General features: G+C 32.7%; 1 protein-coding gene across 1 annotated transcript; it reads left to right on the top strand.

Moving 5' to 3' along the window:
* Window positions 1-922: 922 nt before the first annotated feature.
* Window positions 923-21178, top strand: LOC123714821. Its single transcript, XM_045669384.1, has 8 exons — window positions 923-1343; window positions 8674-8886; window positions 10890-11068; window positions 14386-14523; window positions 17088-17223; window positions 17822-17914; window positions 18303-18417; window positions 19184-21178. The coding sequence occupies exons 1-8, from the start codon at window positions 1333-1335 to the stop codon at window positions 19313-19315; spliced, it is 1017 nt and encodes a 338-aa protein (XP_045525340.1). The 5' UTR covers window positions 923-1332; the 3' UTR covers window positions 19316-21178.
* Window positions 21179-26867: the final 5689 nt, after the last annotated feature.

Here is a 26867-nt window from a genome sequence, read left to right as displayed (position 1 = left end):
CAACTTTATTTCACTATCAAGTAAGTAATGCCAACTGGCAAAAAATATGTCCCCTAACTTAATCCCTAAATATCGACTTAAACCCCTAAATTTTTTAATAGAAACTTATGAATCGTGATTTCAAATCGGATGCAACGGAAAAAATGATAGGTAAGAGACTCGAATAAAAAAATGTGTAGGATGAAGCCGGCGAAGAATAAGCCTGAAATATACATACTTTTTTAAGTGAAAACTTCTTTAGCATCGTTGTGATTTTGAAGTCGTTGAAACAAAAAACCCACGGTAAAATGAGACAAATAAATTCGTAAGATTTAACGTGGGAGAAAATGAGATAGGAAGCATTATACAGTGTATAAGCTTTAGATTAGTATCTATTTCTTAAAAAAAGTCTAATTTATATATTATTCATTATAAAACTTTATTTTTAACGTTTTACTTCTACCACGTGTGAATTGCATACATGATTTTTTTTATTTAATGCCAAATATGAGTTGAAAATATTTTCAAGTAGTATAAAATTACTGTTGTAGTTATTCGGATGTAGTTTTACACATTTACATATATTAATTAATGATCTAATAAAATCTATTAATGACTGTATTATTTTACCTTTTATTTATCTAAATTTAGTTTTTCTTTACTCTTGAAAAATCCCCCTAAATAAACCTAAGAATTAAAATCCCTAGGAATCTGGACTCAAATTTAGGAGGAATCGTCCCCCTAAATTTGGGGAAAAACATCTCAATTTGGTATCACTGCATCAAGTCAACATACGTCACTAGCAGTGAATACCAGTCAAAACCGTTTACAACGACATCGTTTAAAACAACATAAAGGTTAAATATTGACCAAAACCAAAGGTCCCTACGGGTAAAAGGTACATAAGAACTATATTGTCGGCTCTTACGACTTACGACTATCGGTTTTTACGACCAAATATGAGTAATCCCTTCGACGTCGTTATAACAGATTTTGACGTAGTTATTGATATTTCTGTCTTTCAAATCTTCGTGGCACGGATAGAGACAGAATATATCAAGCAAGTTGAAACTTGTCGGCTTGATAAACAGGTTGTATGTTTTTTTTATTATGTCGGAAACACTGTGTCCGAGCGGTTCGCATTCAGTGATCAGTATGCACGTGCGTCTTGATTAAAGTGCAAGTTTATTGTCATTTGACTCAAACAAATGTGCCGTGTTGTGATAAGTGAATCATTTGTTTGGTTTCTACCTCTCTTCTATTATTTTATGGTAGATTAGATTGACAAAGTATCAGTGTTAAACAATTTATGAGTAGACTAAACAGTATACCGTGTTTAGTGGTTAATACAAAATGATTATACGGTAAGTTTTTAATTTATATATTATATCATAGTACATAATTTCCTGTGAATGAAAATATTACATTTACAAAATATAGTTTTAATTGAAGGTACCTAAATGAACACAACCTAATGAGTTGAAACATGTTTACATACATGTAACATGAAAAAAAATATCAATGTTTTACTAATACAAAGTTTATGAAAATATGAATTATGCTCCGGTTTATAATAGCAAATATCTCATCTAGTAAAACCGAGACATTGTGAAAAAAAAAATAGTCTTAAATCCTATTTTGTTGCTCGTAAGCCTTAATGTTTTATTGTACATTTTGAAAATAATAAATACATAGTGTAAGGGATAATCAATAAATCTCTTTTCGCTTTGTTTGACTTTTGTTTAAAAACACGAAATGTCGAAACTATAAAATTTTGATTCATCTCAGGTTTGTACTGTAGTCCATCGAATAGGTAGTGGAAGTTACCGAAATGACATAAAAATATGTCATAAAGCACAGAAGAACCAACAAGTGTAAAAATAAAATTTATATAGCTTTATAGGTTTCCATTGAGTTACGGAGGCGGTAAAATCGCATATCTTTTCAAAGATAAGATACAATATAAATGTAATTTAATTGTATTTTCAACATTTATTTATAATAAGGAAACATTGAAGAAGAAAAAAATACCTATAACATATGGATGCGTCCTAGAACACGTTTTACAGATAAAATCAAAATAAAGGGATAAAATTGAAATGTAAATAATAAGTAATAATTATTTATACAGTTATTTTTTATTCGTTACTAACAGAACTTTTACACTCGCTACCATCAACTGGTTGCGTAGATTTCGCATTTTTTTTTAATTTAAGCTTAAATAACTAGTAGTATTGTTTAATTTTCGATGTTTTTCGCGGCTTTTTGGGTAATCATATATATATTAAACATTTGTTTATATCACTCGGATCCATAGTTGAATTTCTTGTTTTAGAATAAAAAAAAATTCTTGTGAGTGTAATCCCTAAAAATAATGTCTTTACCAAGTTTTATCAATCTTGTAAGTGCTGTGATTAAACGTTGCTTCCCGTCATATATTACGCAATAATATTAATGTTGCATCATATTGAGCTTTCGCGAACCCTTTATATAGTTTACATGCGTATGCGACGCCGCTAAGCTTTTTTATTTTGTTTTCTATCCGAGGACCGAGATCCCCGTGCTTGGTACGGGCAAACCGGCGCATGATTCATGCAATAGGCATATCGGACCATCGCCGCGTGAGCTTTGTTTAACTTTAGATAAAAGCACCTTGATGTGAGATTATTTGAATGAAAATTTGTATATTGAGGCTTGGGATATTATATTTGTACTAGTTGTAAATTATAGCTGTCTTTACGAGTTATTCTATAAGAATAATAATTTATTTATAATAAAAATATATTTTCAAGAATTAAAAAAATATATATATGGTTAAAATAAATGGTCTCATGCAAATTGATCATCATAGTCAGTAACATATAGTATTACGTTTTTTTTATGCTGAGATTGGAACCTAACTAACCTTACCTAACCAACTCAGGGTATCAATACTTTCGGTCTTAATCGTCATTTAAAGCATAATGATAAAAACAAGTGTACTTTTTTTCGTACAATTTCACCGGTTTTGTGTCGCCCTTTTTTAATGACGAATTAAATATAGCTATTTAATACAAATTTGAAAAATCGTATTTAGGTCTGTTGAGTGTCTAAATCCGGAATGCGTCAATACATATTTTGTAAAAATATTACAGCTTCTATTCAAAAATATTAATGTCAAGCTTTTCGGTTATAATTATTTATAATATTTATACGAGATTATTATTATTTACTAGTTATAGAAAGTTTGTATACTAAATCAATCAATAATAAATATTCTAAATACTCATATGTAAACCCAAGGACATAGCCCTATTAATACCCTTCATAGAAACAAATCTGTTAATTTGCCTAATGCGTTTTACTAGAATCAATTTTATTTCATGCATAAATAGTTGTAATGTAATTTGGTGTTTCAGGCCTCCCACTATGTTTATGAGTATATTACGTAAGCTCAAGGTCGTATTTTAAAGATATAGCATTAACACACACAAACACATTATGATGTAAGTATGTCCACGGAGCTAGGATTTGCGATGATTGTTTTGTATTGATTAATGATTTTATTAATAAACCTTACCGTGTCTCCTAACGTACAAAATGACGAAAAAGAGATAAGCGCAAACACAGTATCAGACATAGTTTTTATAATATAATTAAATTTATATTAGATCGGTGATTACGAATAGTTCAACAAGACAATAAGTGTTATACACTATTAGTTTGGTACTAAGATATTTAATAATTCAACTAATGACAATTGTTTCTGACAACTAGCTGCTGTGGTCTCTGGCAGAATAACCAGCGCTGTGGAACTGTCTGCTCCTCAGCATAATGCTGAGCTAGGGCCAATTACAACCACAGCATACACGCATTACACAATTAAACCTTTTTCTTTAAAAACATTGTTATATCTCATTTATTTTTTTTATTTTTGATTATTGATATTTTATGTGTGTCTGTGCGTGTGTTTTGTTAGTAATAAATGTTATGTCTATGTCTAAAATATATAACTTATTAGGCTTTAACGGTTTAAAAGCTTCAATTTATACCTACAGGGGAAATTTTTAAATACTTAGTAATTCCACTTTTTTTCTCATTAGGTTGGGCTTGATTTATATAGATATCTATAAACGTTTCATAATTATGGACAATGCAAACAGGTGTCAATAACAGGTAGCGACAGGGACTCAAAATCGGGTTACGGATCTAGCAAGTTGATGACATGTTTGAACTTGTTCCAAAAAATGTTTTGTGCATTAATCTCTTACATTGTGCTTTGTATTGTTTAATTTTAAGACGATTGGAAAATGAGAATGGCTACATTTCGGTAAGTACTTTGTGTAGGTAGTGTTCGTAAAATTTATTACTAGCTATTTAGACCTTTGTCATGATTGTGTTAGGTAAAAATCCTATTAAGTTGAGGCTATTCAATTGGATAAAATCGAAATCATTTATTCATATAAGTTACACAATGAAATATATATTAAATGCTTCTAATTTTACATTTACTGCCAGTTCTCAAATCAAGGGCGTAGAACGAAGAACTGGCGATAAACTCTCCGCCACTCTTTTTAATAGCCAAGTTTTTAGTTTTACACAATGTATGTCCTTACATACATTGATTTACAGCTCCTTAGCTGAAACTATAATACCATGTTCCATATGACATCTTAAGTAATTAATAATAATAAAATAAATGGGACATCATGGGATTAGTGAGAAGATGAAGAACAAAATAGTAGTAGCACGTTAGTCTGAAGTGCTATGGTTTGGGAATAAATACAACACAAGAATAATCTTCCCCTGTAAGTAGTGTTATCGGTCACGTTACAGGTTAAATTAGGTTAGATATTAATTACTTATTAGTAAACACTGAAATTATAAACTTATAATTATTTACATAATTTTAAATTTTTCCGACGGTTCGCGTGCGTGGTCAAGGTGACTAATTAATATAAATAATTATAAGTTTATAATAATGATACATAGCTTCAATCCGTTTAAAAAGTGTTTTCTTAATGTGCAAAATCTATGTTAACAAAAGACAATACTTATTAGTCTTAAGTTGGCTGCATTGGAATGTTCTATGATGTCTCAGTGAAGAGACAATTTATAAAAAAGCAATTTGTATATGTAATAGTCAAAGTAAAATTCTGAACCCTCACAGCTGATTTGTACGTCATGTTCTTTCATCTGACCGTTAAACTTCAAAACCTGAGCATATTTTGCAATAATGTATACGCAAGTATTGTTTTATTGGATTTTTTAGCGTTATTTTTTTGTTCCTCTAAAAACATTTTTTTTTACAGAGCTGTCTTTATAATTCAAATATCGAAAGACTATTTGAAATCATGAAAAATAAATTGTAATTGAGATTAATCTGTATAAAGCATGGCTAAAAGTGTTATTGTAATAGATAGTAACAATATTTATTTTTATACGTCAGTCACGTGACACAATCCGGTCACAGATTAGTGTAATTGACGATGACGTAGCAAGCAGTAAATTATGTCTTCGTCTATCTAACCCAATATAATAGTTTTATATTGGGGACTACTTTTGATTGAAAAAATACTACGTGTGTATTTGTATTATTGAATAATAATATATTAATATATAAAAACTTGACAGTTTAAGCGTTTACTGGAACGGTACGTCATAGGGTCTAGAGACTGGTGCGACGCCATCTTGCTTAGAGAGGAATTTTGTGCGTTTTTGAAATTATGAATGTAGTTTGACTTTTTTAGCTTTAAAGTTTTTTTTACTTAACGGAATTAAAAACAACAATTTGTATAGGTTATTAGTCGCTAATAATTATTCTGAACGGGTTTTTTATAATCTTGTCAAATAGGCAACACCCAAGATCCGCAAATAGCGCACGACAGTTAATATTGAAAGAGTATTTTTTCATATTAAAAATATATAAGTGGCGCCTTCAACCTTTTTAGGTCTCAGCGGATTTCTGTGTCTGTTTCATGATCATTTGTCAATTTATTAGGCAAGTAGGTGATCAGCCTCCTGTGGCTGACACACCCATCGACTTTTTTGGGTCTAACGCAAGTCGGTTTCCTCACGATGTTTTCTATCACGTTGCCTCCGTTGGAGCGAATGGTAATTGCGCACATAGAAATAAAAACCGTAGCTGCACAGCCGGGGATCGACCCTACGATCTCTAGGGGAGGTAATTTTTCAAAAAAGTTACGGCGAACGTATGTAAGTTACGATAAACCAACGTGTAAATAAAAATAAAAATCGCGTACGCTGTAGAATCTACGTTCTTCATCTCTTATATTCCATCCTGTTCGTAAAAGTTTTTCTTATCTCAAAGACGATTTAATTGTTTTTGGTAGCCCATACCTATTTACTACGTTCTTTCGAAAACATAAATGAAATCCCATATCAAAACTCTTCCTTTGTTAGCGAATTTTAAGGTCTTTGCAGTGAGGCTATTTAATTAATTTACCGTCTCTATTAGCTTAGCTCCTTCTCTATCTCTCTTTAAATCTCTACTTTACAAACATTACTCGTCCACATCGTATACCTAACTACCATAACTTTCGTACTGACTGAGGTGAAACTGGACTATAATTATCGTGATATACTATGACTATATTCAAGTGTTTTTTTTTTAAATATTGTCCTGTTCACCTTTTACATATGTTTTAATTGCTTTGTTTTGTTCCATTAGTTTTGTCAAAATAACTATATGTCTTATGTATTTTTGCACTTCTTGTTTCTCTAATTTAATCTTTTTCGCACATTGGTTGCCTGGAATAGAGCGCTCCTAGTGATGTAATAAGACGCCATTTAATAATTTAATTAATGTAACTAAAAATAACAAACAAATATACCGTATTAACAATTTTGTTAACCTACATAGTAATATTAAAAAAAAATTAAAACAACTTTTAAAAGTTCGGTGGCAGTGTACCTTTAAAGCTGACAGCATTTCCTCCCTGTATTGCGATACTTATCCGACGCCATTTCATATTTGCTACAAAGCGTCAACAAACTCATTTACAGCCAAACACAAAAAGACAAGATTAAAGTTTCCAAGCGAATCATTTATAGGTACAAAACGTACCTAAGCTTGGAGATTGCATCATCCACCGTTTCGTAGCAGGACCGAGCAGGACACGTGTGGATTTAGTGTAAATTAAAATAGTGCAGTGAATAATCGTTGTCTGTCCTTTTCTCGCATATGTCCTCTTGTATTTCCTCTCTCAACCCACCTCTCATTATCGTTTTGCACACCTCTCTTTTCATTTTGTTCGTCAAGACGCTCTCGTTTAACCATTAATAGAAATTGTAGCATCTCACAACTGTGTAATAGCGAAGATCTTTAATCTAATTGATTAAATCTTAATTTGTATAGGATTCAAAGATACATTACTGCTACACCAAAACGACACAAGCGATTTATTATTCGAGCTTTTATAATGCAACGACCGGCGTTGGCCTAGTGGCTTGCGTGCGTCTCTCATCCCAGAGGTTGTAGTTTCGGTCTCCGGCTGGCATTTAACATTCGCTCGAACGTTGAAGGAAAATATCGTGAGAAAACCGGCTTGCCTTAATCCAAGTCGATGGCGTGTGTCGGGTGATCATGAAACACATGGAAATCTAAGGCCTTGCAATAAAATAAGGATGTAGCGCCACAGATTTTTTAAATATAATGTTAATGTTATTATTTCTTTATCAGATTATAAAAATTTTGTCTAAGACAAACTTAAAAAGTATATCCTGCTTAGTTACTAAAAATTACGATAAAGGTACTATACCCGTACGTTGTCTGAATCTATGTGTGATACATTGACCACCTAGATTCATGTACTTTAATCTTTGTCTACAATATACGCAATGTATAATAATTGTAATTAAATTGTGTGTAAATAGATAAGGTACATAGAAGATCATTCCACTATCAATATCGTACGACGCGATGCGTCAGCCTTGTGCAGCAATATTGTTTATATACCTACTTACTAAAGTAATTAGACAAATATTATATCAGAGATACTAATTTATTGATGCTAAATCAATAGTGAGAATATTTATTTTCTAATATTATTATTATATTTAATTTTAACCAATGTAATTGTAGATATGGTCTTGACGTGTATTATAACTCACTTCCTAGTTTTAAGAAAAAAATTCAGTCATCTCAGCCATAAGTCATGTAATATATACAAATACTTAAGTAAAATCTGTCCGCTATCATTTATTAGAGTCAATGTTGTGTACACCTTTTATTAGATTGGATGCTAGAATAAAACCCAATATTGTTAATTAGAAAATGTATACATGTTGGTGTTCCTTAATAAATAAATAAATAAATTATATATGTATTAGTATAATAATGTAAGTTGAGCTTTGTTTAATCCATTGTGTTTATTAACTGCGCATTATGTTGTAACGAGTTATAATGTTGACAGTGGTCAAAGTAATGACTCTGTGAGTTGTACTTGTATCGGAATAAATGAATAAAGCACACAAGTATAGGTACTAGCTCAAATTTGATTACATTTTAGTAAATTAATTAATTTTTTTAATGAAAAGATGAATTTATAACTGTCATATACTTCGGTGTGTATTTGTTAATTTGTATTTAAACAAAAAAGTGTCTTGTCATAGGTTAAATAGTTTCCAGCTTCTTGTAGGTTATGTTTGTATGAGTAAATAAATGTTTTAATATCTATAATTAAATTTTTCCAGGGCCTTGCTAGCCTGTGTGGCTAGTGGTGTTTTATATGAAGCAACTGCGCAACCAGTCGAGTGTTTCAAAGAGTGTGACACTGGATATTTCTGTGTGGAAGGAACGTACGTGTGTAAAAAATGCATCGACTGCACGGAGCTGAAACGCGAAACACCGCCAGGGGCACCGTCGTGCATCCATACTGTGGCGGATTGTGGATCTTGCCTCAAAGGGTGAGCACTTTTCAAATTATACCAATAGTTATCACTCCGTATGCATTGTGTCAAGGTATTTAATGGAGTACTTCTATGAAACTTAGTACTTCCATGGTCATCTCTAACCACATTCATACGTGTATGGATATAGCAGTGTTGGCATAGTGACTCCAGCATGCAACTCTCATCCCTGCGGTCGTAGGTTCGATCCAACTTTGCACCAATTTCTTTATATGAGCGCATTTAACGGCTTGTCATAGACCCAAAACGTCGATAGCGTATGTCAGGCATACGAGGCTGGTTGACAAATGATCATGACAGATGTCTGAAGCCCAGACCTAAAAAGGTAGTAGCGCCACTGATTTATTTATTGTATAGGCCTGTTGTAGGGCTTCCGTGCATGAACTACAGTGTAACTCTGTTTTTCTTTAACTAACGCTAATTGCGCATAAATAAATCTCAGAGCACAAATCCGTTCACATGATCTCGGGGCTGAGTCTAGCAGATTTAACCACTAACACTGGTCAGTTACCTCATCATAATTGAATTTTATTTGTTCTCTAAATGTTTGTTTTTATATTTTAATTGCAACAAAATTGTGTATTGCTACACAGTAAATCAAATCTCCTAGTTGCCATCAGGGGTTCTGGACATAATTTTATGTGTTTGTTTAATCAGTTTGTGGCAATAAATTATTATTATAAATAAAGCCCTGTTTTATATCTACATCCTTAACTTCCATTTTAAACTTTGTTTACTTATAGCTAGATGTTAGTCGTCTGTGCATATGGACCTTCTTGGTTAAAGTCCTCTTCTAACTCTTTCCAGGTGGCTTTATCTTTGTCAATAGTCTGCTATCTTTTCCTGTTATGGACTATTTAAGTCATCAGCCCACCGTCATATTGGCCTGCCCTCTCTTATTTTATAATACCTTATTATTTGATATTAATCCATTATAACGCCTAAATAAAAATTATAAACTTAATTATATAATATAAATTACTCGTTATTAACGTAGAATTTAAATATGTACCAGTAATTACTGCAATAGTAAACCACCTGTCAGCCATCTAATTGCGTAGCAAACATACATTCACCATGAATCAACATTTACACCGAGGACGCAATGCTATGGCATCGCGGTTTTTAATTCCAAGAGGAGTTCCAAGGTGACTCTTCCCACGAGTGATTCAAAAAAGTATTTATAGCAATATAGTCCTTAGGCAATTCGTCCATGGCTAATTTTGTGGGAGGCTGTCATAGCTGTCTAGTGATAACCAGCCCTCTTTCAACACCTGTCAACTCTCATTATGTATCCAATTACATATACATCAATTCAGTAATGGCGCTACAACCTTTTTAGGTCTGGGCCTCAGATATCTGTATCTGTTTCATGATCACCAATCTAATAGGCAAGTAGGTGATCAGCCTTCTGTGCCTGACGCGCACCGTCGACTTTTTGGGTCTAAGGCAAGCCGGTTTCCTCACGATGTTTTCCTTCACCGTTCGAGCTAATGTTAAATGCGCACATAGAAAGAAAATCCATTGGCGCACAGCCGGGGATGGAACCTACGACCTCAAGGATGACCTTCGCACGCTAAAGGCACTAGGTCAAAACTGCTACAATTACATATACATAGTTGGTTATAATTTTTAGCGTTTTAGAAAATTTTCTTTGTTAATTATTCGATATTATTATCTTTATTCCCTACATAATTATGGATTTAGTGTACATTGCGGATGCTTGGCGGACCCATTCCTCAATACAAAGACTCCCCTCGTGAGGGAGACTATATTGTGAGGAAGTTGCTTGGATCTTTCTGGCGCCATGGTCTCATGTCATTTTCCATATGTATATCCTCTCAATAACATACATTTCATTTATGTGATTGTCCGATACGTGCGATGTTTGAATGCAAATATAAAATAAAGTAGCAGTTTCTTATATAAATATCATACATTTTAGGAGTGATGCAATAATCTCTAAGGTAACGTGATTTACGTATGCATTTTTTTTACAGGTTGGTGCCTGACTTAGGGACAGGCATTGGTTGTGTCTCATCAGACTCCCGACCCGACGAGGGCTTGTCGGCCTACGTGTGGGCTGCAGTGGGTGTGGCTCTCGTGATTTTATTAATATTTGTGGGAATTATTGTGGTGTACGTCCTGCGAAACACCTATACATTTAAGATATTAGCATGTGAGTATAGTAAGTTTATTTATTTTAAAAAGGCACACTCACCAAATACATACAGAGAACACACGACACACAAAAATGTGCATATAACCTGTGCATCAGTGACAATAAATGATCATCACAGTACGTACGTATTTATCTCGACTTGATGCGATATTATCTTTAAGGAACAGGTTTGGTTGTAGATACAAAACAATCACGTATTACACAAAAATCTGCTAATCTGGATTCTAAGTTCACTTGCACATATTTTATTGTTTATATATTAGTCACCAACACATTGAAAATTCGATTCCGTAATCCACAAAGTAACTATATAGAGATAGAGCCTTCTAGAGATAGACGATATTGTCAAATTATAGCTTTTTATGGTATATATTTTATCAATAACTATATTTAATTAATTATTAGATGTGTATATTTGTAAGATTCCCTCTAACTTTTCTTTGGCGAACTTTAAACCGATCGACCTGCCGAAATTCGTGCCGAGAATATGTATGTTTTATGTTCTTACCGTATTAATCCGACGAGAAAAAGCTCTACAAACATTCTTAATATTACCAAAATATACATTGTGACAATTATTTTTATAATTTAATGACAATTAAAATAATTCATTGAAATTACGGACTACGGCCATGACCTACTCCAGTTCCCCCACAATGCGGTAAAAATCTTAAAAAAGCTTTCCGCGGCTGAGTAACCACCAATGTGGTTATTTACATCATTCTGTGGAATTTATATTATCGCAATTCAATTGAATTCTTATGAAAATTTATTAAAACCGATCGAGTTAAAATTGTCATTTGAAATCGATATTACAAAGATATTTATTACTGAAATATTATCTAACATTTGATTAAGAATTTATTTCTAAAGTGATTTACAGTTACATTCCTTAGGCTTTTTTCAATTGTATATCAAGTATTTCAAGAACTTTTTAATAAATATGTATTACTGTATAAACAATTTGTTTATTGATGTACTCAATTAGTTTATTTTCGAATTCAGTGGTCATAAATGTCCTGAATTTGGTGTTTCTTAAAAATTTAAATATACCTTTTGTAGAAGATTTATTAAAACAAATCTTGATCATCATCATCATCTCAGCGACTAAGAGTAAAGTTGCCAACACATTATTATAAACTGAAATAGAATAACACTTAGCTTATTAAGGCAATTAGCATAATTATTCCCATTTAGCTAGCTCAACAGAGAGATCGTAGTTTTTAATACCAGCTGTTTGCATTTCTTTGTCTGCGATTAACACTCTAAAAAATAGACCCAAGCACGACGTCAGCCTATAAGCTTGACCATGTACATATCTATAAAAATAAATCAGATACAATCTGATGTCAAGCCCCACACACTCTTAATAGGCCTGACTAGGTGTTACGTAGCGCCATTGGATTATCAGCATCACTTTGTTTGAACTCCTAATTACTTAAAGCAAAATGTTATTTTTTTCTGGTGCTAGTTTTGATTTGCGTTCTCTTGACAATTTAATTGTGAAACTGCTACTCATCAAACAGAAATCTATCACTCGATTAATGTGCAAAGTATCCTGCTTTGAAACTCCTTACATCTTGATCAGACAAGCTCAGTCTTTGATATATTCAAATCTACTTTTGGAGTATTGCATCGTAATTACCTACTTGTATATTTGAACTAGTGGACCCGACAGAAGTTTTCCTGTCTTAACTATGAGTATTCATTTTAAATTGGTATAATAACTAAAAAATATTTCAGAAACAAAGTGTTTATTATTATAATTCTTTATGATAAACAACGTTCTTTGTTTGTTTTTCTGGCGCGTATATATATAGTTTTGTTGGTGTTACGCGTACAGTGGCCATGTGAAAAACATGGATTTTCAAGATTATTGCCACAAACAATTAGTGACTGTAATTATTTTATATGTATTTTATCAATATAATAACTCCGATCGAAGCATTTGTTTGTTGTAACGATATTAATTTTTCTTACATCCTCTTTGACGATATTTGCAGCGCGCATTCTGTAAATTTTATGTCATACGCCATAAGGTTACATCAAAAAAAGTTTAAATGAAATGAAAAAAAAAAAACATTGCTATCGTAACAATAGTCAGGATTACTTAATATGGTATTTAAGTATTCTTAAATTTTCTAATTTTGCGCACAATTTTCGTAATTTTCCTTCACAAGAATATTCTCCAGATAATAACAAATACAACATAAAAATAATTAGCGCAATCAGTCCAGCACTTCACGCGTGATGCCGTGACCAAGGGAAATAGGGATTCATATATATATATATATTGAAATTTACACAACGTTTTGCTTAATCTTACTTATCTTGCTTAGTGTTATATGTAATTTTATATATTCTTTTAAATATTTATACAGGTCTCGTACTTTCCTCTCAGTAGATATAGTCTTTTTAAATCTTTCTTTAAATAATAAGGTTACCTGGAAGTAACTAGGCTTGTTAGCGATAAGATTGCCCGTTGCTTAATTAATAACTTATAACTTCTTTGTATGTTTGGGTAACGAATGTAAAAAAATAACTGAACTCCAATAAAAAAATTACTAAACGCAGCACAGTATTGATGACATCTTTTATTACATCGTATTCCAAGATTCGGCACTCTTTGTTTCTCGGTTATGTAAACAAAAATTGTAACCTGAAGCCTCTCTGATAACAATGACATGACTACAGATACCTAGTCATTTTTATTTATTCTAATGTTTATTGCAGTGATTTCTGATCACAGCTTAAAAAATTAACAGATATATACATTTTCATTATCATTCGAATGTTTTATACCGGGCTTTTTTATTTAAATGTACTGTCATTTGGGAAAGCACACTTTTTTCTGTAATAGGAGTCAAACCGGCAGGAGCCTCTACGCTCTTTCATTGAAAGACCCTAACATTAGCGGGGGTGGTTATTTAAATGTGTATAATACTATTTTTAACTAAATTTTCGAATTGGATAATATGTTGGTCTACCGCGTCTCTCTGTTTGAAGTTGATTAACTCAAAAGTATTAAAACCTTATTTTTAATTAATATTTTTTTACCAACTGCTTATTGCTGCTTCTGTCTGTATAGTATAGTTGTATGTTAAAATGTTACACCTATAAGTTAACCAATAAATAAAATATGGAACGAATTGTATGTATAAGTCATTATGGTTTCATCAAAACTGATTGAAATATAACCTTGAAAAGTTCACAAAAAAATATTTGCTAAAATACATGAAATCTTTGCGGGCCGAAGCTAAAGCAATCTAATAAATTAAAATAGCTATTGTTATGAATGAAAATATTGTTTACAGCAACGCGGACGTCCGTGCAGTCTCCATGCAACAGGAACGGCGCCCCGGCCACCGCCCCAGAGGCACCTCCGCCGCCATACAATGCTCTCTATTCACCAGTTAGGCCCTCCTCACCACCTCCGGATAGTACTCATAATGGTAAGTCTTCATGTTGTTTACACAAAAACTACATAGGTACTTATCAAAGCCAAAATCCTTTAAACTATATGCTAAAATATGACTAATAGGAAGATCTATTGAGTTATAATACATAGTATTATCTGTTGTTTAATGACAGCGGAATTACTTCGAAACTTTTTAGGATGGACTTACGACACCCTTGACGCGCACGCGCGAATGAGCAACATCCATGATGATGGGCAAAAGGGCAGTTGGCCCTCCGTCCTATAAAAGTTACACATCAGGATGTTACAAGTACGAAAGACAACATTAAAATTGCTCTTATTGTTTTATCGCTTGTTATCTATAAATATTCACTAAGCTTGCTTAGTATTATCGTTTGTTATTATTCAATGTTTAGGGAAACATACTCTGTGCAAATTTTAGTCTAGGCTGAATTACCCTTAATATATGTGATCCCAATTACCACAGTAGAACATATGCCAATTTTATATCCAAAAATACCTTCACATATATAAATACATGAAGACTGAGATACGAGATATGACTCCAGATTTTAATGAACTGATTTGGAATCATTTGAAATATATTTTAAAGATTTATGAAAACAACACTAATTTCTTGTTATCGGTCATTTAATTTGTATTTCAAAAGATAAAAGACGTCATCGCAATGCTAAGGTCGCACTTACGTCACCCCAGAGCAAATTCGTTTGAATGGACACGATTTAAACATATATTCGTAATCAGTGTCCTCAAACTAATGGTTAAATATATACAAATAAATCGTACATTTGCGCACTTTTAAAACTAAACAATCGGCCAGATGCCATCATAATAAGAACAGTTAAGATATTTATAATTGTTGTCAAATCTTAATGGGCCTTTAAAAATCTAATCACCTTTGCATTGAAAGCATTACTTGGCAGTGAACTTTAACTTCTGGAAAGGTTATTTAATAGTCACGGCGCAACAATATTTTGAAGACATTGTGGTGAATTATGTAGATGTAGATGGTACAGCCGTTGGATCCCTAGTAGATATAGACAAGTGTCTTTAAAAGATTTGAATAATTTTTATTATGCCTCACGATGTTTTCCTACTCTTGTTAATTGTCGCAAGGACAGGATTAGAAATACAAATTTAGAATTGTTTATCCAAATTGAACAAACAAAGTCATTCTTGAACATTCGATATTACGCATAAAGACTTGTGGCCTCTCGAAAATCGACACCTTATCTCCTATCCTGCAAAGGATAATAAGACTAAATGAAAGTGAATCATATGCTTTGTTGGTTTTTTACGCATTAGCAAATTTCGTATGCAATCAATGAGATGAACCAGTTTTGAGTCATCGCTATAATTATACGTGAAAAGTAACAGTTAAATTTTGTTTGAATTGTATTCATATGGTGTCTGACCTGTCTTTATTGTTTATTTAAAAATTGATACCAAATTATTAGATTGAAATGAAAATAGCCTTCAAATTGTGTTTTTCTTGTGTAATGGGTTGGGTCCTCTAAGAGGATAGCGTACTCACTACCTCAAAGGACAGCAACACACTTGCAACAAACAATCTTTGTTTTGCAGGCGGCGGTTAGAGTAAAGTACAGTTGACACGACTGCTCCTTTGTCAAAAAAAAATACACGTCATTAACGAACTTGTTTTCGAGTCATTATTATACAGACATTTTAACTTTTGTTCAAAAATTTAGTCGTTGTAATCAGTATTGGCTAAATCAGTGTTGGCTTCAACGTGCGACTGCGCATCCCTGAGATCGTAGATCCGATCCCCTGCACCAATGAAATGGCTTTCTATATGCGTATTTAAGATTCGCTCGAACATTAAAGGAAAACATCGTGAGGAAGCCTGCTTGCTTGCATAAATCCAAAAAATTGAAGGCGTGTGTCAAGCACAGGAAGCCTATGATCTACTTGCCTATTAGATTAACAAATGATCATAAAATAGATTCGGAATCTGTGGCCCAGACCTGAAAAAAAAAAACCCTGGGTTACCTGGTAAAAAAAGTTCCCTAATGTATATTAAATTAAGAATGGTTTGTTAAACCTAATTTTTAAATAACGATAATCTGGTATTTTACTTAAAATTACGTAATTTTTACTAAATTTAATATTAGGACACAAATAATTAATATACTATGTATATTCTACATAAATTGTTTTCTTATCCACTGATAAAGTCAAGATTTAAAACGACTTTCCGAGGCCGGCCTCGAACGTTCAAGAAACTTCTATCACAATCAACTGTGTCTAGGTTAATACGTTATTGTTTTACAAAATGTGTAGTGCGATGTCATGAAATTATAAGATTGTGTATATGTATTTACAGAACACTTAACAAAGTTTGTTTATGGATTTTTTGAAGTTTAGCACATCTTACATATAGCTATATCTACAGTATACGTTACAAGCTATATTTTCTAAAATATATGACAATTTTGGTAAACATAAATAGTAGCCAACATTTGTTTTATAAATGTAGTCGAAGGTTTTTCCAGTTCTCGTATCCGCTGAACATCGGGCATCATATATGATACATAAAGATAAAATTGTCATTTTCAGAGTCATGGAGCTATGTGAAGCGCGCAGGTAGTGTCCGTTTGGGCACGGAGGGACGCGAATCTGCCGGAAGTCAGGCAGCTCGCGTCTTCAACAACCCAAGTTATGTTAGAGGTGCACAACTTAATGACTTGCCCAGGTAAATTATTTATTTGTTTATAAGTAATCTTACAGCTAGCACATATTCATAATAGAAAAGACTTTGACAATATACAAAGCCAAAACAGATTAATAAACAAAATAACAGAAAAAGAAAACTGAAAAACATTAACCAAACGACAACTTAATATTATAGAGTTATAAAAAATTATATCTCCGCACATCTTTTTTGGTAAGTTGTAAAATATTAACATCCTCATATTGAAAGAAAACACTTTTCGACCGGATTGAAGCTATGTATTATTATAAAGTTCTAATTATTTTGCATAATCCAGTAAAAAAGTGTTTTCTTTCAATGTGTATAAGCTATGTTAACAAAAGACAATACAACATTCTCATAGTTTGTGTCATAACTAATAATTAGATAATAAAATTTAATGTACGCAAATATTATTTTATATAGTATTTAATAACAATCCAGTGGCTTTACAACTCCATTTGAATATTGTTCTCAGTAATAATTTTATAGTTGTCAGTCTGTACCTGACACATCGTTGATATTTCATATGTTAAATTGAGTTTATTTTTTTAAAATGACTATATTTATTCCTATATTTAAACTTCCAATTGTTATACAGTTATGACGTAACGAGTGATGATGAGAGGGTCCCGATCCCTTATGATGAGGATACAATGGAGAGCACTTGGACACCCACACCGCAAGATAATACGTGAGTATACATTTTACTTTGACCATGGGAATATGTTTGTTTTATTTAACTGCCTACTTCTTTGGAGTCAGTATATTGTTCTGTTTAGGCATCCAAGCAGTGGGTTCAGTAAATTTATATGTTTGATTACGCATTTACTTTGAATTTCTATAATTAGATTGATAAGATAAAACGTTTTTGGTATGGATCGATATAACTTCTATATCGAGAGACTTTCACTGACAAACACTTCCGCAAAGTACTTAAGATGTAAAAAATCGTAATAAATGGTCTCAATCGTCCTCGGGGTATATTGATAATGTGGGGTTCTTTTAGTCTTGAGTTAGATGAAGAGAAAGAGGTCTTGGGTTGGATTCGCTTTGAAATGTATAGATATTCTGTATTTCAGGTCTAGCGGAATATCAAACGTTGCGGGTGGAGAGTTGTCGAGTCTGTTGTCTGCCGCGAGACACAACAATCTAGTGCGCACACCACACGCTGTCACCCAATATTGCGCTGCACAGGTAACTTTCAAACATTTAAAACCATGTTCTAGTACTGTTTCAGCAGTTTACGCCTATTGGCTTTTTTTTAAATTAGGATCTAAAAGCATTTGGAACACAAAATGTTATTGAAAACGTGATATTAATAAAAATACATTTATTGGAACATTTATTTTGGTATGTAACATGTTCTGTGGTTATGCACAGAACATTGTAGCAAACAAATAATATTTTTTATTTTTTTATTTTTTAGTCAAGTCAGTTGTCAGACTAAAATATTTCTGACAGTTTACATTGATTATTGATCTATTTATTAAATACATAATTTATTTATTTCTAAAAAACAAATATTTCTTAGTATATATAGTAGTAAAACAAATAGTATTTTTAACCTATATAGTAATAACGATAATAAAAAATTGATCATAAAAAAATTGAAACAAACTCGCAAAGTTTGGTTCCCTGTGGTAGTCATTAATACAGTGCTACTGAAACCACTGGCAGAATTTCCTCGCTGTATGTATTGCGATTATTCGTTGAGCGAGGAAAAGACCAGCTCTGTGGTCACCTGTACTAAATAGTACCGGTACCTGCTAAATAGCAGGCGCCAAATTTGATTTAATTAGATTTTTACTCATACAAGATTCATAGTATCTTTTGCAGTAACTTTACTAGCATAAATCTTCCTTTGGAACAAGTGAACTTCATAGATTTCAATATGTACTTCGATACCAGGCCAAGCAATATTAAAAAAAGAAAATAAAATATGTATGTCAAATCATTCCAGGACTCGAACAACAACCGCGGTACAGGAGACGCCATGGGTGGCGAGGGTCCCTCCAGCAGCGGACCTTCCTTCATCATCAACGTCGTTCAGAGCATCAACGCGGTGCAACAGCAGAACGACGTCAAGTTATAGTTATTTAATTTAGACTTTCGTTTCTCTTTTTCAAACCTCTGATGAAATGTTGATAATTTGCTCAATACTAAATAAAATCCCTCCTTGGCAAGTTGGTTAAATTAAAAGGATTACGAATATTAAATGTTTATAAATGTCACCGTTGGTCGTATGGGTTTGTTTTTCTGGGATTTATAATTTTCGGGTTGGAGGGAAGGCCTACCGGCACCAAAAAAAAAACTTGTCTATGATTATAATAAATGAATTTTTATCAGGGGTCTGAAATATATTTGTCTATTTTCTACGTACGCTCAACGATGGTACCATTACTGTCAATTATTTTGTTGTATTGTAAATTATACCTTAATTCAAAGATATGTTACAATTCACGAAATGCAAAGTTCAAATCTGTTTAAAAGATGCATTTATTTGAGATTTTTCGCATTTACTTCTCGATTACTGCCAAGTTTGATGTTTTGCAGGAAAAAAAAATAAAAAAAAATATAATGAATAATTTAGTTTTAAAATAGTATATACCCTAATTATACAGTTGCCATTTTTAAATTTTCATTTTATTCTCAGTGTCGCCAGTGTCGAAAAAATTAGTGTTAAATTTTTTCACTTACGTATAAATAAGAATTTGGGTGTATACTAATAACTTATTTAGCATGTGATTTTATTTGTTATAATTATTGTTAATTTCGCATCGTTACTTAAGGTAAAATAGGCTACTCTTATAGAAGAGTAGAAATTAAATAGCTAAGCTAGAACAATTTCTGGAAATGTTATGTTTAAGCAAAATTCGATTCGATTAAATTTTATAAGTCTGTTGATTTTTAAAATTGGTGAATTATTTTGATATTTTAGTCCCGTAGATCTAGTTTGACAAAGTATTTAATGCTAACTTAAATAAATGTCAATGTCAAAACTCTTTGCCTTCCGCGCTTATTACAAATATTTGCCGAAGAAGTTAGTGTTTAATACTTTGGACTGAAGGAGTGTCTACAATAGCTACGATTCCAAGACAAATTGGTATTTTATTATTTTGGTAGAAATTACTTTGGTAGAACTTATTTTGGTAGATCCCGGGCTTTCTGCATAATAGATTATATATTAGTTTTATTGCTCAAGTCTGCGCTCAAGTGTGCGTGATTTTACCATTTTAGGATTGGTGAGAGTGGATCTGAGTTAGATCTCATTAAATAATGTCTTCCTAATTAAGATTAACAGGTGCAAATATTAAAATCGTTCTTCCATTTAAAATTGTATGAATTAAAGCGCTAAGTTTACTATTACGTAATTTGTTCAAGGTTAGAAGGCTTCTGTGTACGGGCAAGCTTTTATATTTATGTAAAGTTTTCCACGTTTACCCTTACAGGGAATATCCTCAACTTATTTAGGAAGTTCTATATTATCGATGTTCATAATGCTTCTGGGTATTGCCAAGTCTTTTTTAAACAAATAAGTTTTCCATTTTTATGTACTGTCTTGTTTACACTTGAGTTACTTAGTGTAAACATAACAAAAAGTAGTATATTTTTAGACAAAAAAAGACTTGGCAGTACCTAGGAACATTATGTACATCGATAATGTAGAACTTCCCAAATGAGTTGAGGAAATTCTCTGTAAGGCTTTAATGTCTCGTGGAAAACAACGATACGAAAACGAACGATAAGAAATTCTCATTTTTAACATAATTAATGAAAATCAAGTGCCTTAACCCGATGAACTGGCTGTGATGCACTTATTATGAAGCATTTTTATTGTTATTTTTTTTTATGTAAAAATTTTCCTTATAGTAAATAAAGTTGACCAATGCCTCTAGTCAGGTCAAATTGTGTAAAATTCGAGGAATGTTTTTACTTAATAAAGGATTTTTTTATTGATAAAGTGTTTTCTTAAATTTAACTTGTATGATTATAAATAAATCAGTTGTGCTGCCCTTTTATGTCTCTCTTTTATTGTCGGTTTCAATTAGGTTGATCAGCTGCCTGTGCCTAACACGTTTTTTGGGTCTGAAGCAAACCGCTTTCTACATAATAGAATAAAACTTTATTGGTGCACAGCCGGGGATCGATCGACCTCAGGGATAAAAGTCGCACGCTGAGGCCACAAATTGTAGACGAGCCCAAGAGGGGAATTCGGTATTTCCTACAGCGTGGCAGATTAATATACAGGGATAGCTTGGACCCAGTGAAGTACCTCCACCAAATATGAGCCCCATATATATGGCCACCGTCAAGGATAAAGGATCGGATTAGTAAAAAAAAATCATCAGATATTCTTCAGCGCGTCAGATTTAAGTAGGGCGAATTAATTACATGCTAAAAAGTATTTTTTTTTACTAATCTGACAATTTGCAAGTGACGTAAAGAAAGGGGTGGGCTACAAAGTTGTAAAAGCTGGTTTCTTTTTTATTTTGAAGGAAATAATTCTAGAATGACCAAAAATATTTAATTTGACTAGTTCCACAAGCCGAAGTAAGAAAAATTTTAATACGTGCAGCATTAGCTTAACAATATTAACATAAAGTGTGTATTTTGTGGTGAAACTACTTTGCAAAAATCAATTACATTTACATTAGAAACAGAAAATATTACAATATTATAACTTTATAAATATTTTAGAATATCGCCGAGGTAAGCCGGTTCTTCTGGTTAATGATTTATTAAAGCATTTTTTTAAATTATTATATAATAAATACAAGTTCTACTTGAACAACAAACACTTTTTGCCATTTCCCGAGCTTATCAAATCAATTAAGTTTAATGATTTAAAATAAAAATTCAAACATCAGATTAGGCGAATCATGTCTAGGACATAAAGATGAATCGTTTATAACTTAATCTGACGCGCTTGAGTATTTCAAAATGGCGATTTTTTTTGCACATTCTAATAACTGAGCTATATCTAATAGATGAGCTCGTTTTTTTAGGTTCACTTAACATCCCCTTAGAAAATCTGACGCGCTCGATTAATTTTTTTTTCATTTTCAACCCTTACGTACGACCACCACGCTAACAATCAGATTGACATACGTACATTAATAAAAATACGTAGGACATGAATGCTATCAATGTCTGACGCGCTCGAGTATGTCCATGGCAGTGTTTTTTTTACATTATTACAAAGGTATAAATCATATAACATGTTTTTCATCTTATTATCTTCGCAACTCAATAGGTCTCTACGGCCCTCGAGTAAATCCCCATTTAGCATCGTGGGCTACTACTACAAGACCAACACACTGCATTAGCATGATTTCAACGATATTTGAAACTAAACAAAAGGTTTTCATAAAAAATAATAAACTCGTGAATTTCGTCGGTTTAATGCAAAATATTAGTGCGTAATACAGGCTTTGTTAGCGGCGAATTACATACGGTACCCTAAAGAAGATCGCTGACGTCGCGGCACGTGTATGATCAATGTGCCGGCTTCGAGGAATCATTCTGCTGTTTCAACATTTACCGCATTTTATAAATTATAATTCAATAAAATATGTTAGCATTATATTCGTATCTAGCATCGATAACGGATGTAGTTTTTGTAACCTAATTATAACTTAATTAATAAAGCAGTTATATAATTATTGGTTTTTTTTGGGAGTCCGTGCTGCCGAATTCGTAATTGGCGCACTATGTAGGATAGTTTCGGGGCTACTACGATCGTTATAAAGAAGATATCCGGGGTCTAGATTCGACACCGCGCGCGGTCGTTCTAGCTGTCGCTCTCAAGCGTTCACCGAAGCATCAAAGATCTCTAAGAAGCAGCCGGGGCGTACTCAAACTTCAGTGCAACTCAAAGAAAACCAGAGAAGTCGACGAGTACATTGAATTATTTTTCCATCAGTGTTGCTTTCCCCTCGTCACAATTTTCCATCCTATGAAAAATAGTCCTGTGTCCTCCAGGCATAAAATTCGTAGGGGTAGTTTAGTAGACTTGAATCGTCAATTAAGTGAAGGCTCGAATCGCCCTTCAGTAGGTTTAAATAATTTTCCTGAGAGCTTGAATTAAATTTAAGTAATTTAGAATATAAAATGGATCCTGATACAGTGTATAAGGCCCTTCACCCAGTTCCTGAATTTGATGGGAACCCACATATTCTTCCTAGATTTATTAGGATTTGTGATCAGATCGTAATTCAATGCGTGAAAGACGAGTTAGGATACGAATTATCGAATTTATGTGTTATCAATGGCATCTTAAATAAAATTACTGGTCCAGCAGCTCGTAAAATAAACTCAAACGGAATTCCTGAAAATTGGTTAGGAATTAGGAATACTTTAATCAATAATTTTTCTGACCAAAGGGATGAGACCGCTCTTTACAATGACTTAGCATTAGCGACACAATCTAACGAGACTCCGCAGGAATTTTATGACAAATGCCAAAATCTTTTTAGTACTATAATGTCTTATGTATCGTTACACGAGACGTTAGAGACAACTATAGAAGCCAAAAGAGTTTTATATCGTAAGTTAACTTTACAAGCATTTGTAAGAGGTTTAAAAGATCCTCTCGGGTCCCGTATAAGGTGTATGAGACCTGAAACAATTGAGAAGGCTTTGGAATTTGTTCAAGATGCACTTAATGTCATGTATTTGCAACAGCGAAATAATTTAGCAACAGATCTAAGAAAACCATCATCATCATTGACACCACACAACTCACACCAACAACTTACACAGCCTAGATTTCCTCCTATAAATAATAATTTTAATCCTTCTAAATTTTTACCAGGACCAAGTTGGCAAAAACCTAATTTTAATCCTCAATTTAATAATCATCAGCGCATGCCTATGCATCCAACACGTACTCAGCAAATTTTCCGAGCACCGTTGCCTAACCATAACAGTGGTTTTAGGATACCTTACAGATATCCTTCACAAAATAATTCTGGCCCTAAGCCTATGAGTGGGGTGAGTCATTTTGTGACAAAACCATTACCACCTAAAATTCCTGGTCATGATTGGCAGAAATGTGGCAATCCTCCTCCATCAAATTACTTTAAGTCCAGAGAAATTAATTTTAATGAATTTTATGATTATGATGACTATGAATACGATAATAATTATGTTGACTATAATTATTGTAATACTGATTATGACTATAATGGACAATACGTTAATTGTGACTATGACTATAATGAGTACTATGAACATCGAGACTTACCACCAGTAGAGGATGTTCGCTATGATATACCTAGTACTAGTAAAGCCAGTAGAGATATTCGACCGAAACATTCCAATGGTAGAAAAGGTCAGGATATTCAACAGAGCCAACAAAAATCCGCACCAGAATAGAGTTAAATATACAGTCAAAAAAAGAATTACCTTACATTAAAATTAATAATCCACCATTAAAATTTCTTATTGATACAGGAGCAAATCAATCATTTATAAGCCCTGAAGCAGTGGATAAGTATTTTCATAATATTCCGAAAACGCATGATCCTTTTGAAGTAACTAATTCTAGAGTAACAAGCATTCATGAACATTCAATATATATTCCTAGTTTTTCTGAATTTAATGATTGTAAAAATATTAAACTATTTATCTATAAATTTCATAATTATTTTGATGGTTTAATAGGATTAGATTTGTTAGAAAATTGTAGAATTGATTTCAGAGATGATGTATTAATTCCTGAGAATGCAAAAATTCCTTTATTACGTTATCAATGTAAGAAATACAAAGATCAAATAATACCAGCAAAATCATCTCGTTTAGTTGGTATTCCGATACATAATGACGATGGTGACGTATTTATACCAGAACAATTAATAAGTAAATGTATTATCCATGAATGTATTACTAATGTGACTGATCAGACGTATAGTAGAAGTCGAAAACATGACGGACGAAGACACAGTTATTCCAATGAAGACTTATGACGAAACCCCAGTATACACCAAAAGATATCGATATCCTTTTGTACACCGTCAAGAAGTTAGGGAACAGATAAATAAAATGCTTGAACAAGGTATCATACGACCCTCTGACTCTGCTTGGTGCTCACCCAGTTGGGTAGTCCCAAAGAAAGCTGATGCTTCTGGTAGACAGAAATTAGGTAGATGTCAGTATTTCACGACTCTTGACCTTGCATCTGGCTTTTACCAAGTCGAAGTGAATCCCGAAGACATATCGAAGACCGCATTTAACGTAGAACACGGTCATTTTGAATTTCTACGTATGCCAATGGGACTTAAGAATTCACCTTCGACATTTCAGCGTGTAACGGATAACATCCTTAAGGGTTTATAAAATGAGATATGTCTAGTGTATCTTGATGACATCATAGTCTTTAGTACATCTTTGCAAGAACACATAATTAATTTAGAAAAAGTATTTGATAGATTGAGAGAGTCCAATTTCAAGATCCAGATGGACAAATCTGAATTTTTGAAACTTGAAACAGCTTACCTTGGTCATATTATCAGTAATGAAGGTATTAAACCGAATCCTGATAAAATTAGAGCCATAGAAAATTATCCTTTACCTAAAACAACAAAAGAAATTGAACAATTTTTAGCACTATTCGGTTATTATAGGAAATTCATACCTGATTTTGCACGACTGACGAAACCAATGACTAAATGTCTTAAAAAGACTAACAAAATAACTTTAGATTCTGATTATATAAAATGTTTTGAGAAATGCAAATCCTTACTAACTAACGATCCTATACTACAATATCCCGACTTCAATAAAGAGTTCATTCTGACAACAGACGCCTCCAATGTAGCTTTAGGAGCAGTACTCTCACAAGGCACAGTAGGCTCTGACAAACCGATCTGCTATGCTTCTAGAACATTAAGTGATAGTGAATCAAATTACAGTACAATCGAGAAAGAACTTTTGGCAATAGTATGGGCAACTAAGTATTTTAGACCCTATTTGTTTGGTAGGAAATTCAAAATTATAACTGACCATAAACCACTCCAGTGGATTATGAATTTGAAGGAACCGAACTCGAGACTGACACGATGGCGACTGAAATTAAGTGAATTTGACTATACTATGATTTATAAAAAAGGAAAGTTTAATACTAACGCTGACGCTTTATCCCGTGTACAAATTAATAATGAGGAAATATAATCACTTCTCAAAGAATGTGGTATAGATGTGTCTGTAAGACCTAAACCACCAGGATCTACTACTGCAACAGCACATACATCCGCTGAAAATCCTATTCTTGAAATACCCATCACAGATGAACCTCTGAACAAATTCCATAGACAGGTTTGCTTGACTATAGTAGGTGACATTAAAAGAAGACCGCATGTAACCAAACCCTTTGATACCCACACACGTACACATATACAAGTTTCAGAATCTTCATTAGAACAAGACGTTATAAATGCAGTAAAAGAATTCATGAATCCTAAAATAAAGACTGCCATTAAAATAACTCCACCATTAGGTATGTATTCGATATTTCCAATTTTACAAAATAACTTTAAATGTAATTCTATGCATCTGGTTTTAGTAAAAACCGAGCTAGAAGGTGTTAAAGAGTACTTACGGCAGCAAGAAATAATTAAACACTATCATAAAGGAAAAACTAACCA

The sequence above is a fragment of the Pieris brassicae genome, chromosome 10 (assembly GCF_905147105.1).
Source record: "Pieris brassicae chromosome 10, ilPieBrab1.1, whole genome shotgun sequence".
Taxonomy (NCBI): Eukaryota; Metazoa; Arthropoda; class Insecta; order Lepidoptera; family Pieridae; genus Pieris; species Pieris brassicae.
This window is presented reverse-complemented; position numbering and strand designations above follow the sequence as displayed.

Excerpts from the sequence above, each read along its gene's own strand:
- LOC123714821 (XM_045669384.1), top strand. Across the intron at positions 8,887-10,889 it reads TGTGGATCTTGCCTCAAAGG|GTTGGTGCCTGACTTAGGGA; the intron begins GTGAGCACTTTT and ends TTTTTTTTACAG. Across the intron at positions 17,224-17,821 it reads CAACTTAATGACTTGCCCAG|TTATGACGTAACGAGTGATG; the intron begins GTAAATTATTTA and ends ATTGTTATACAG.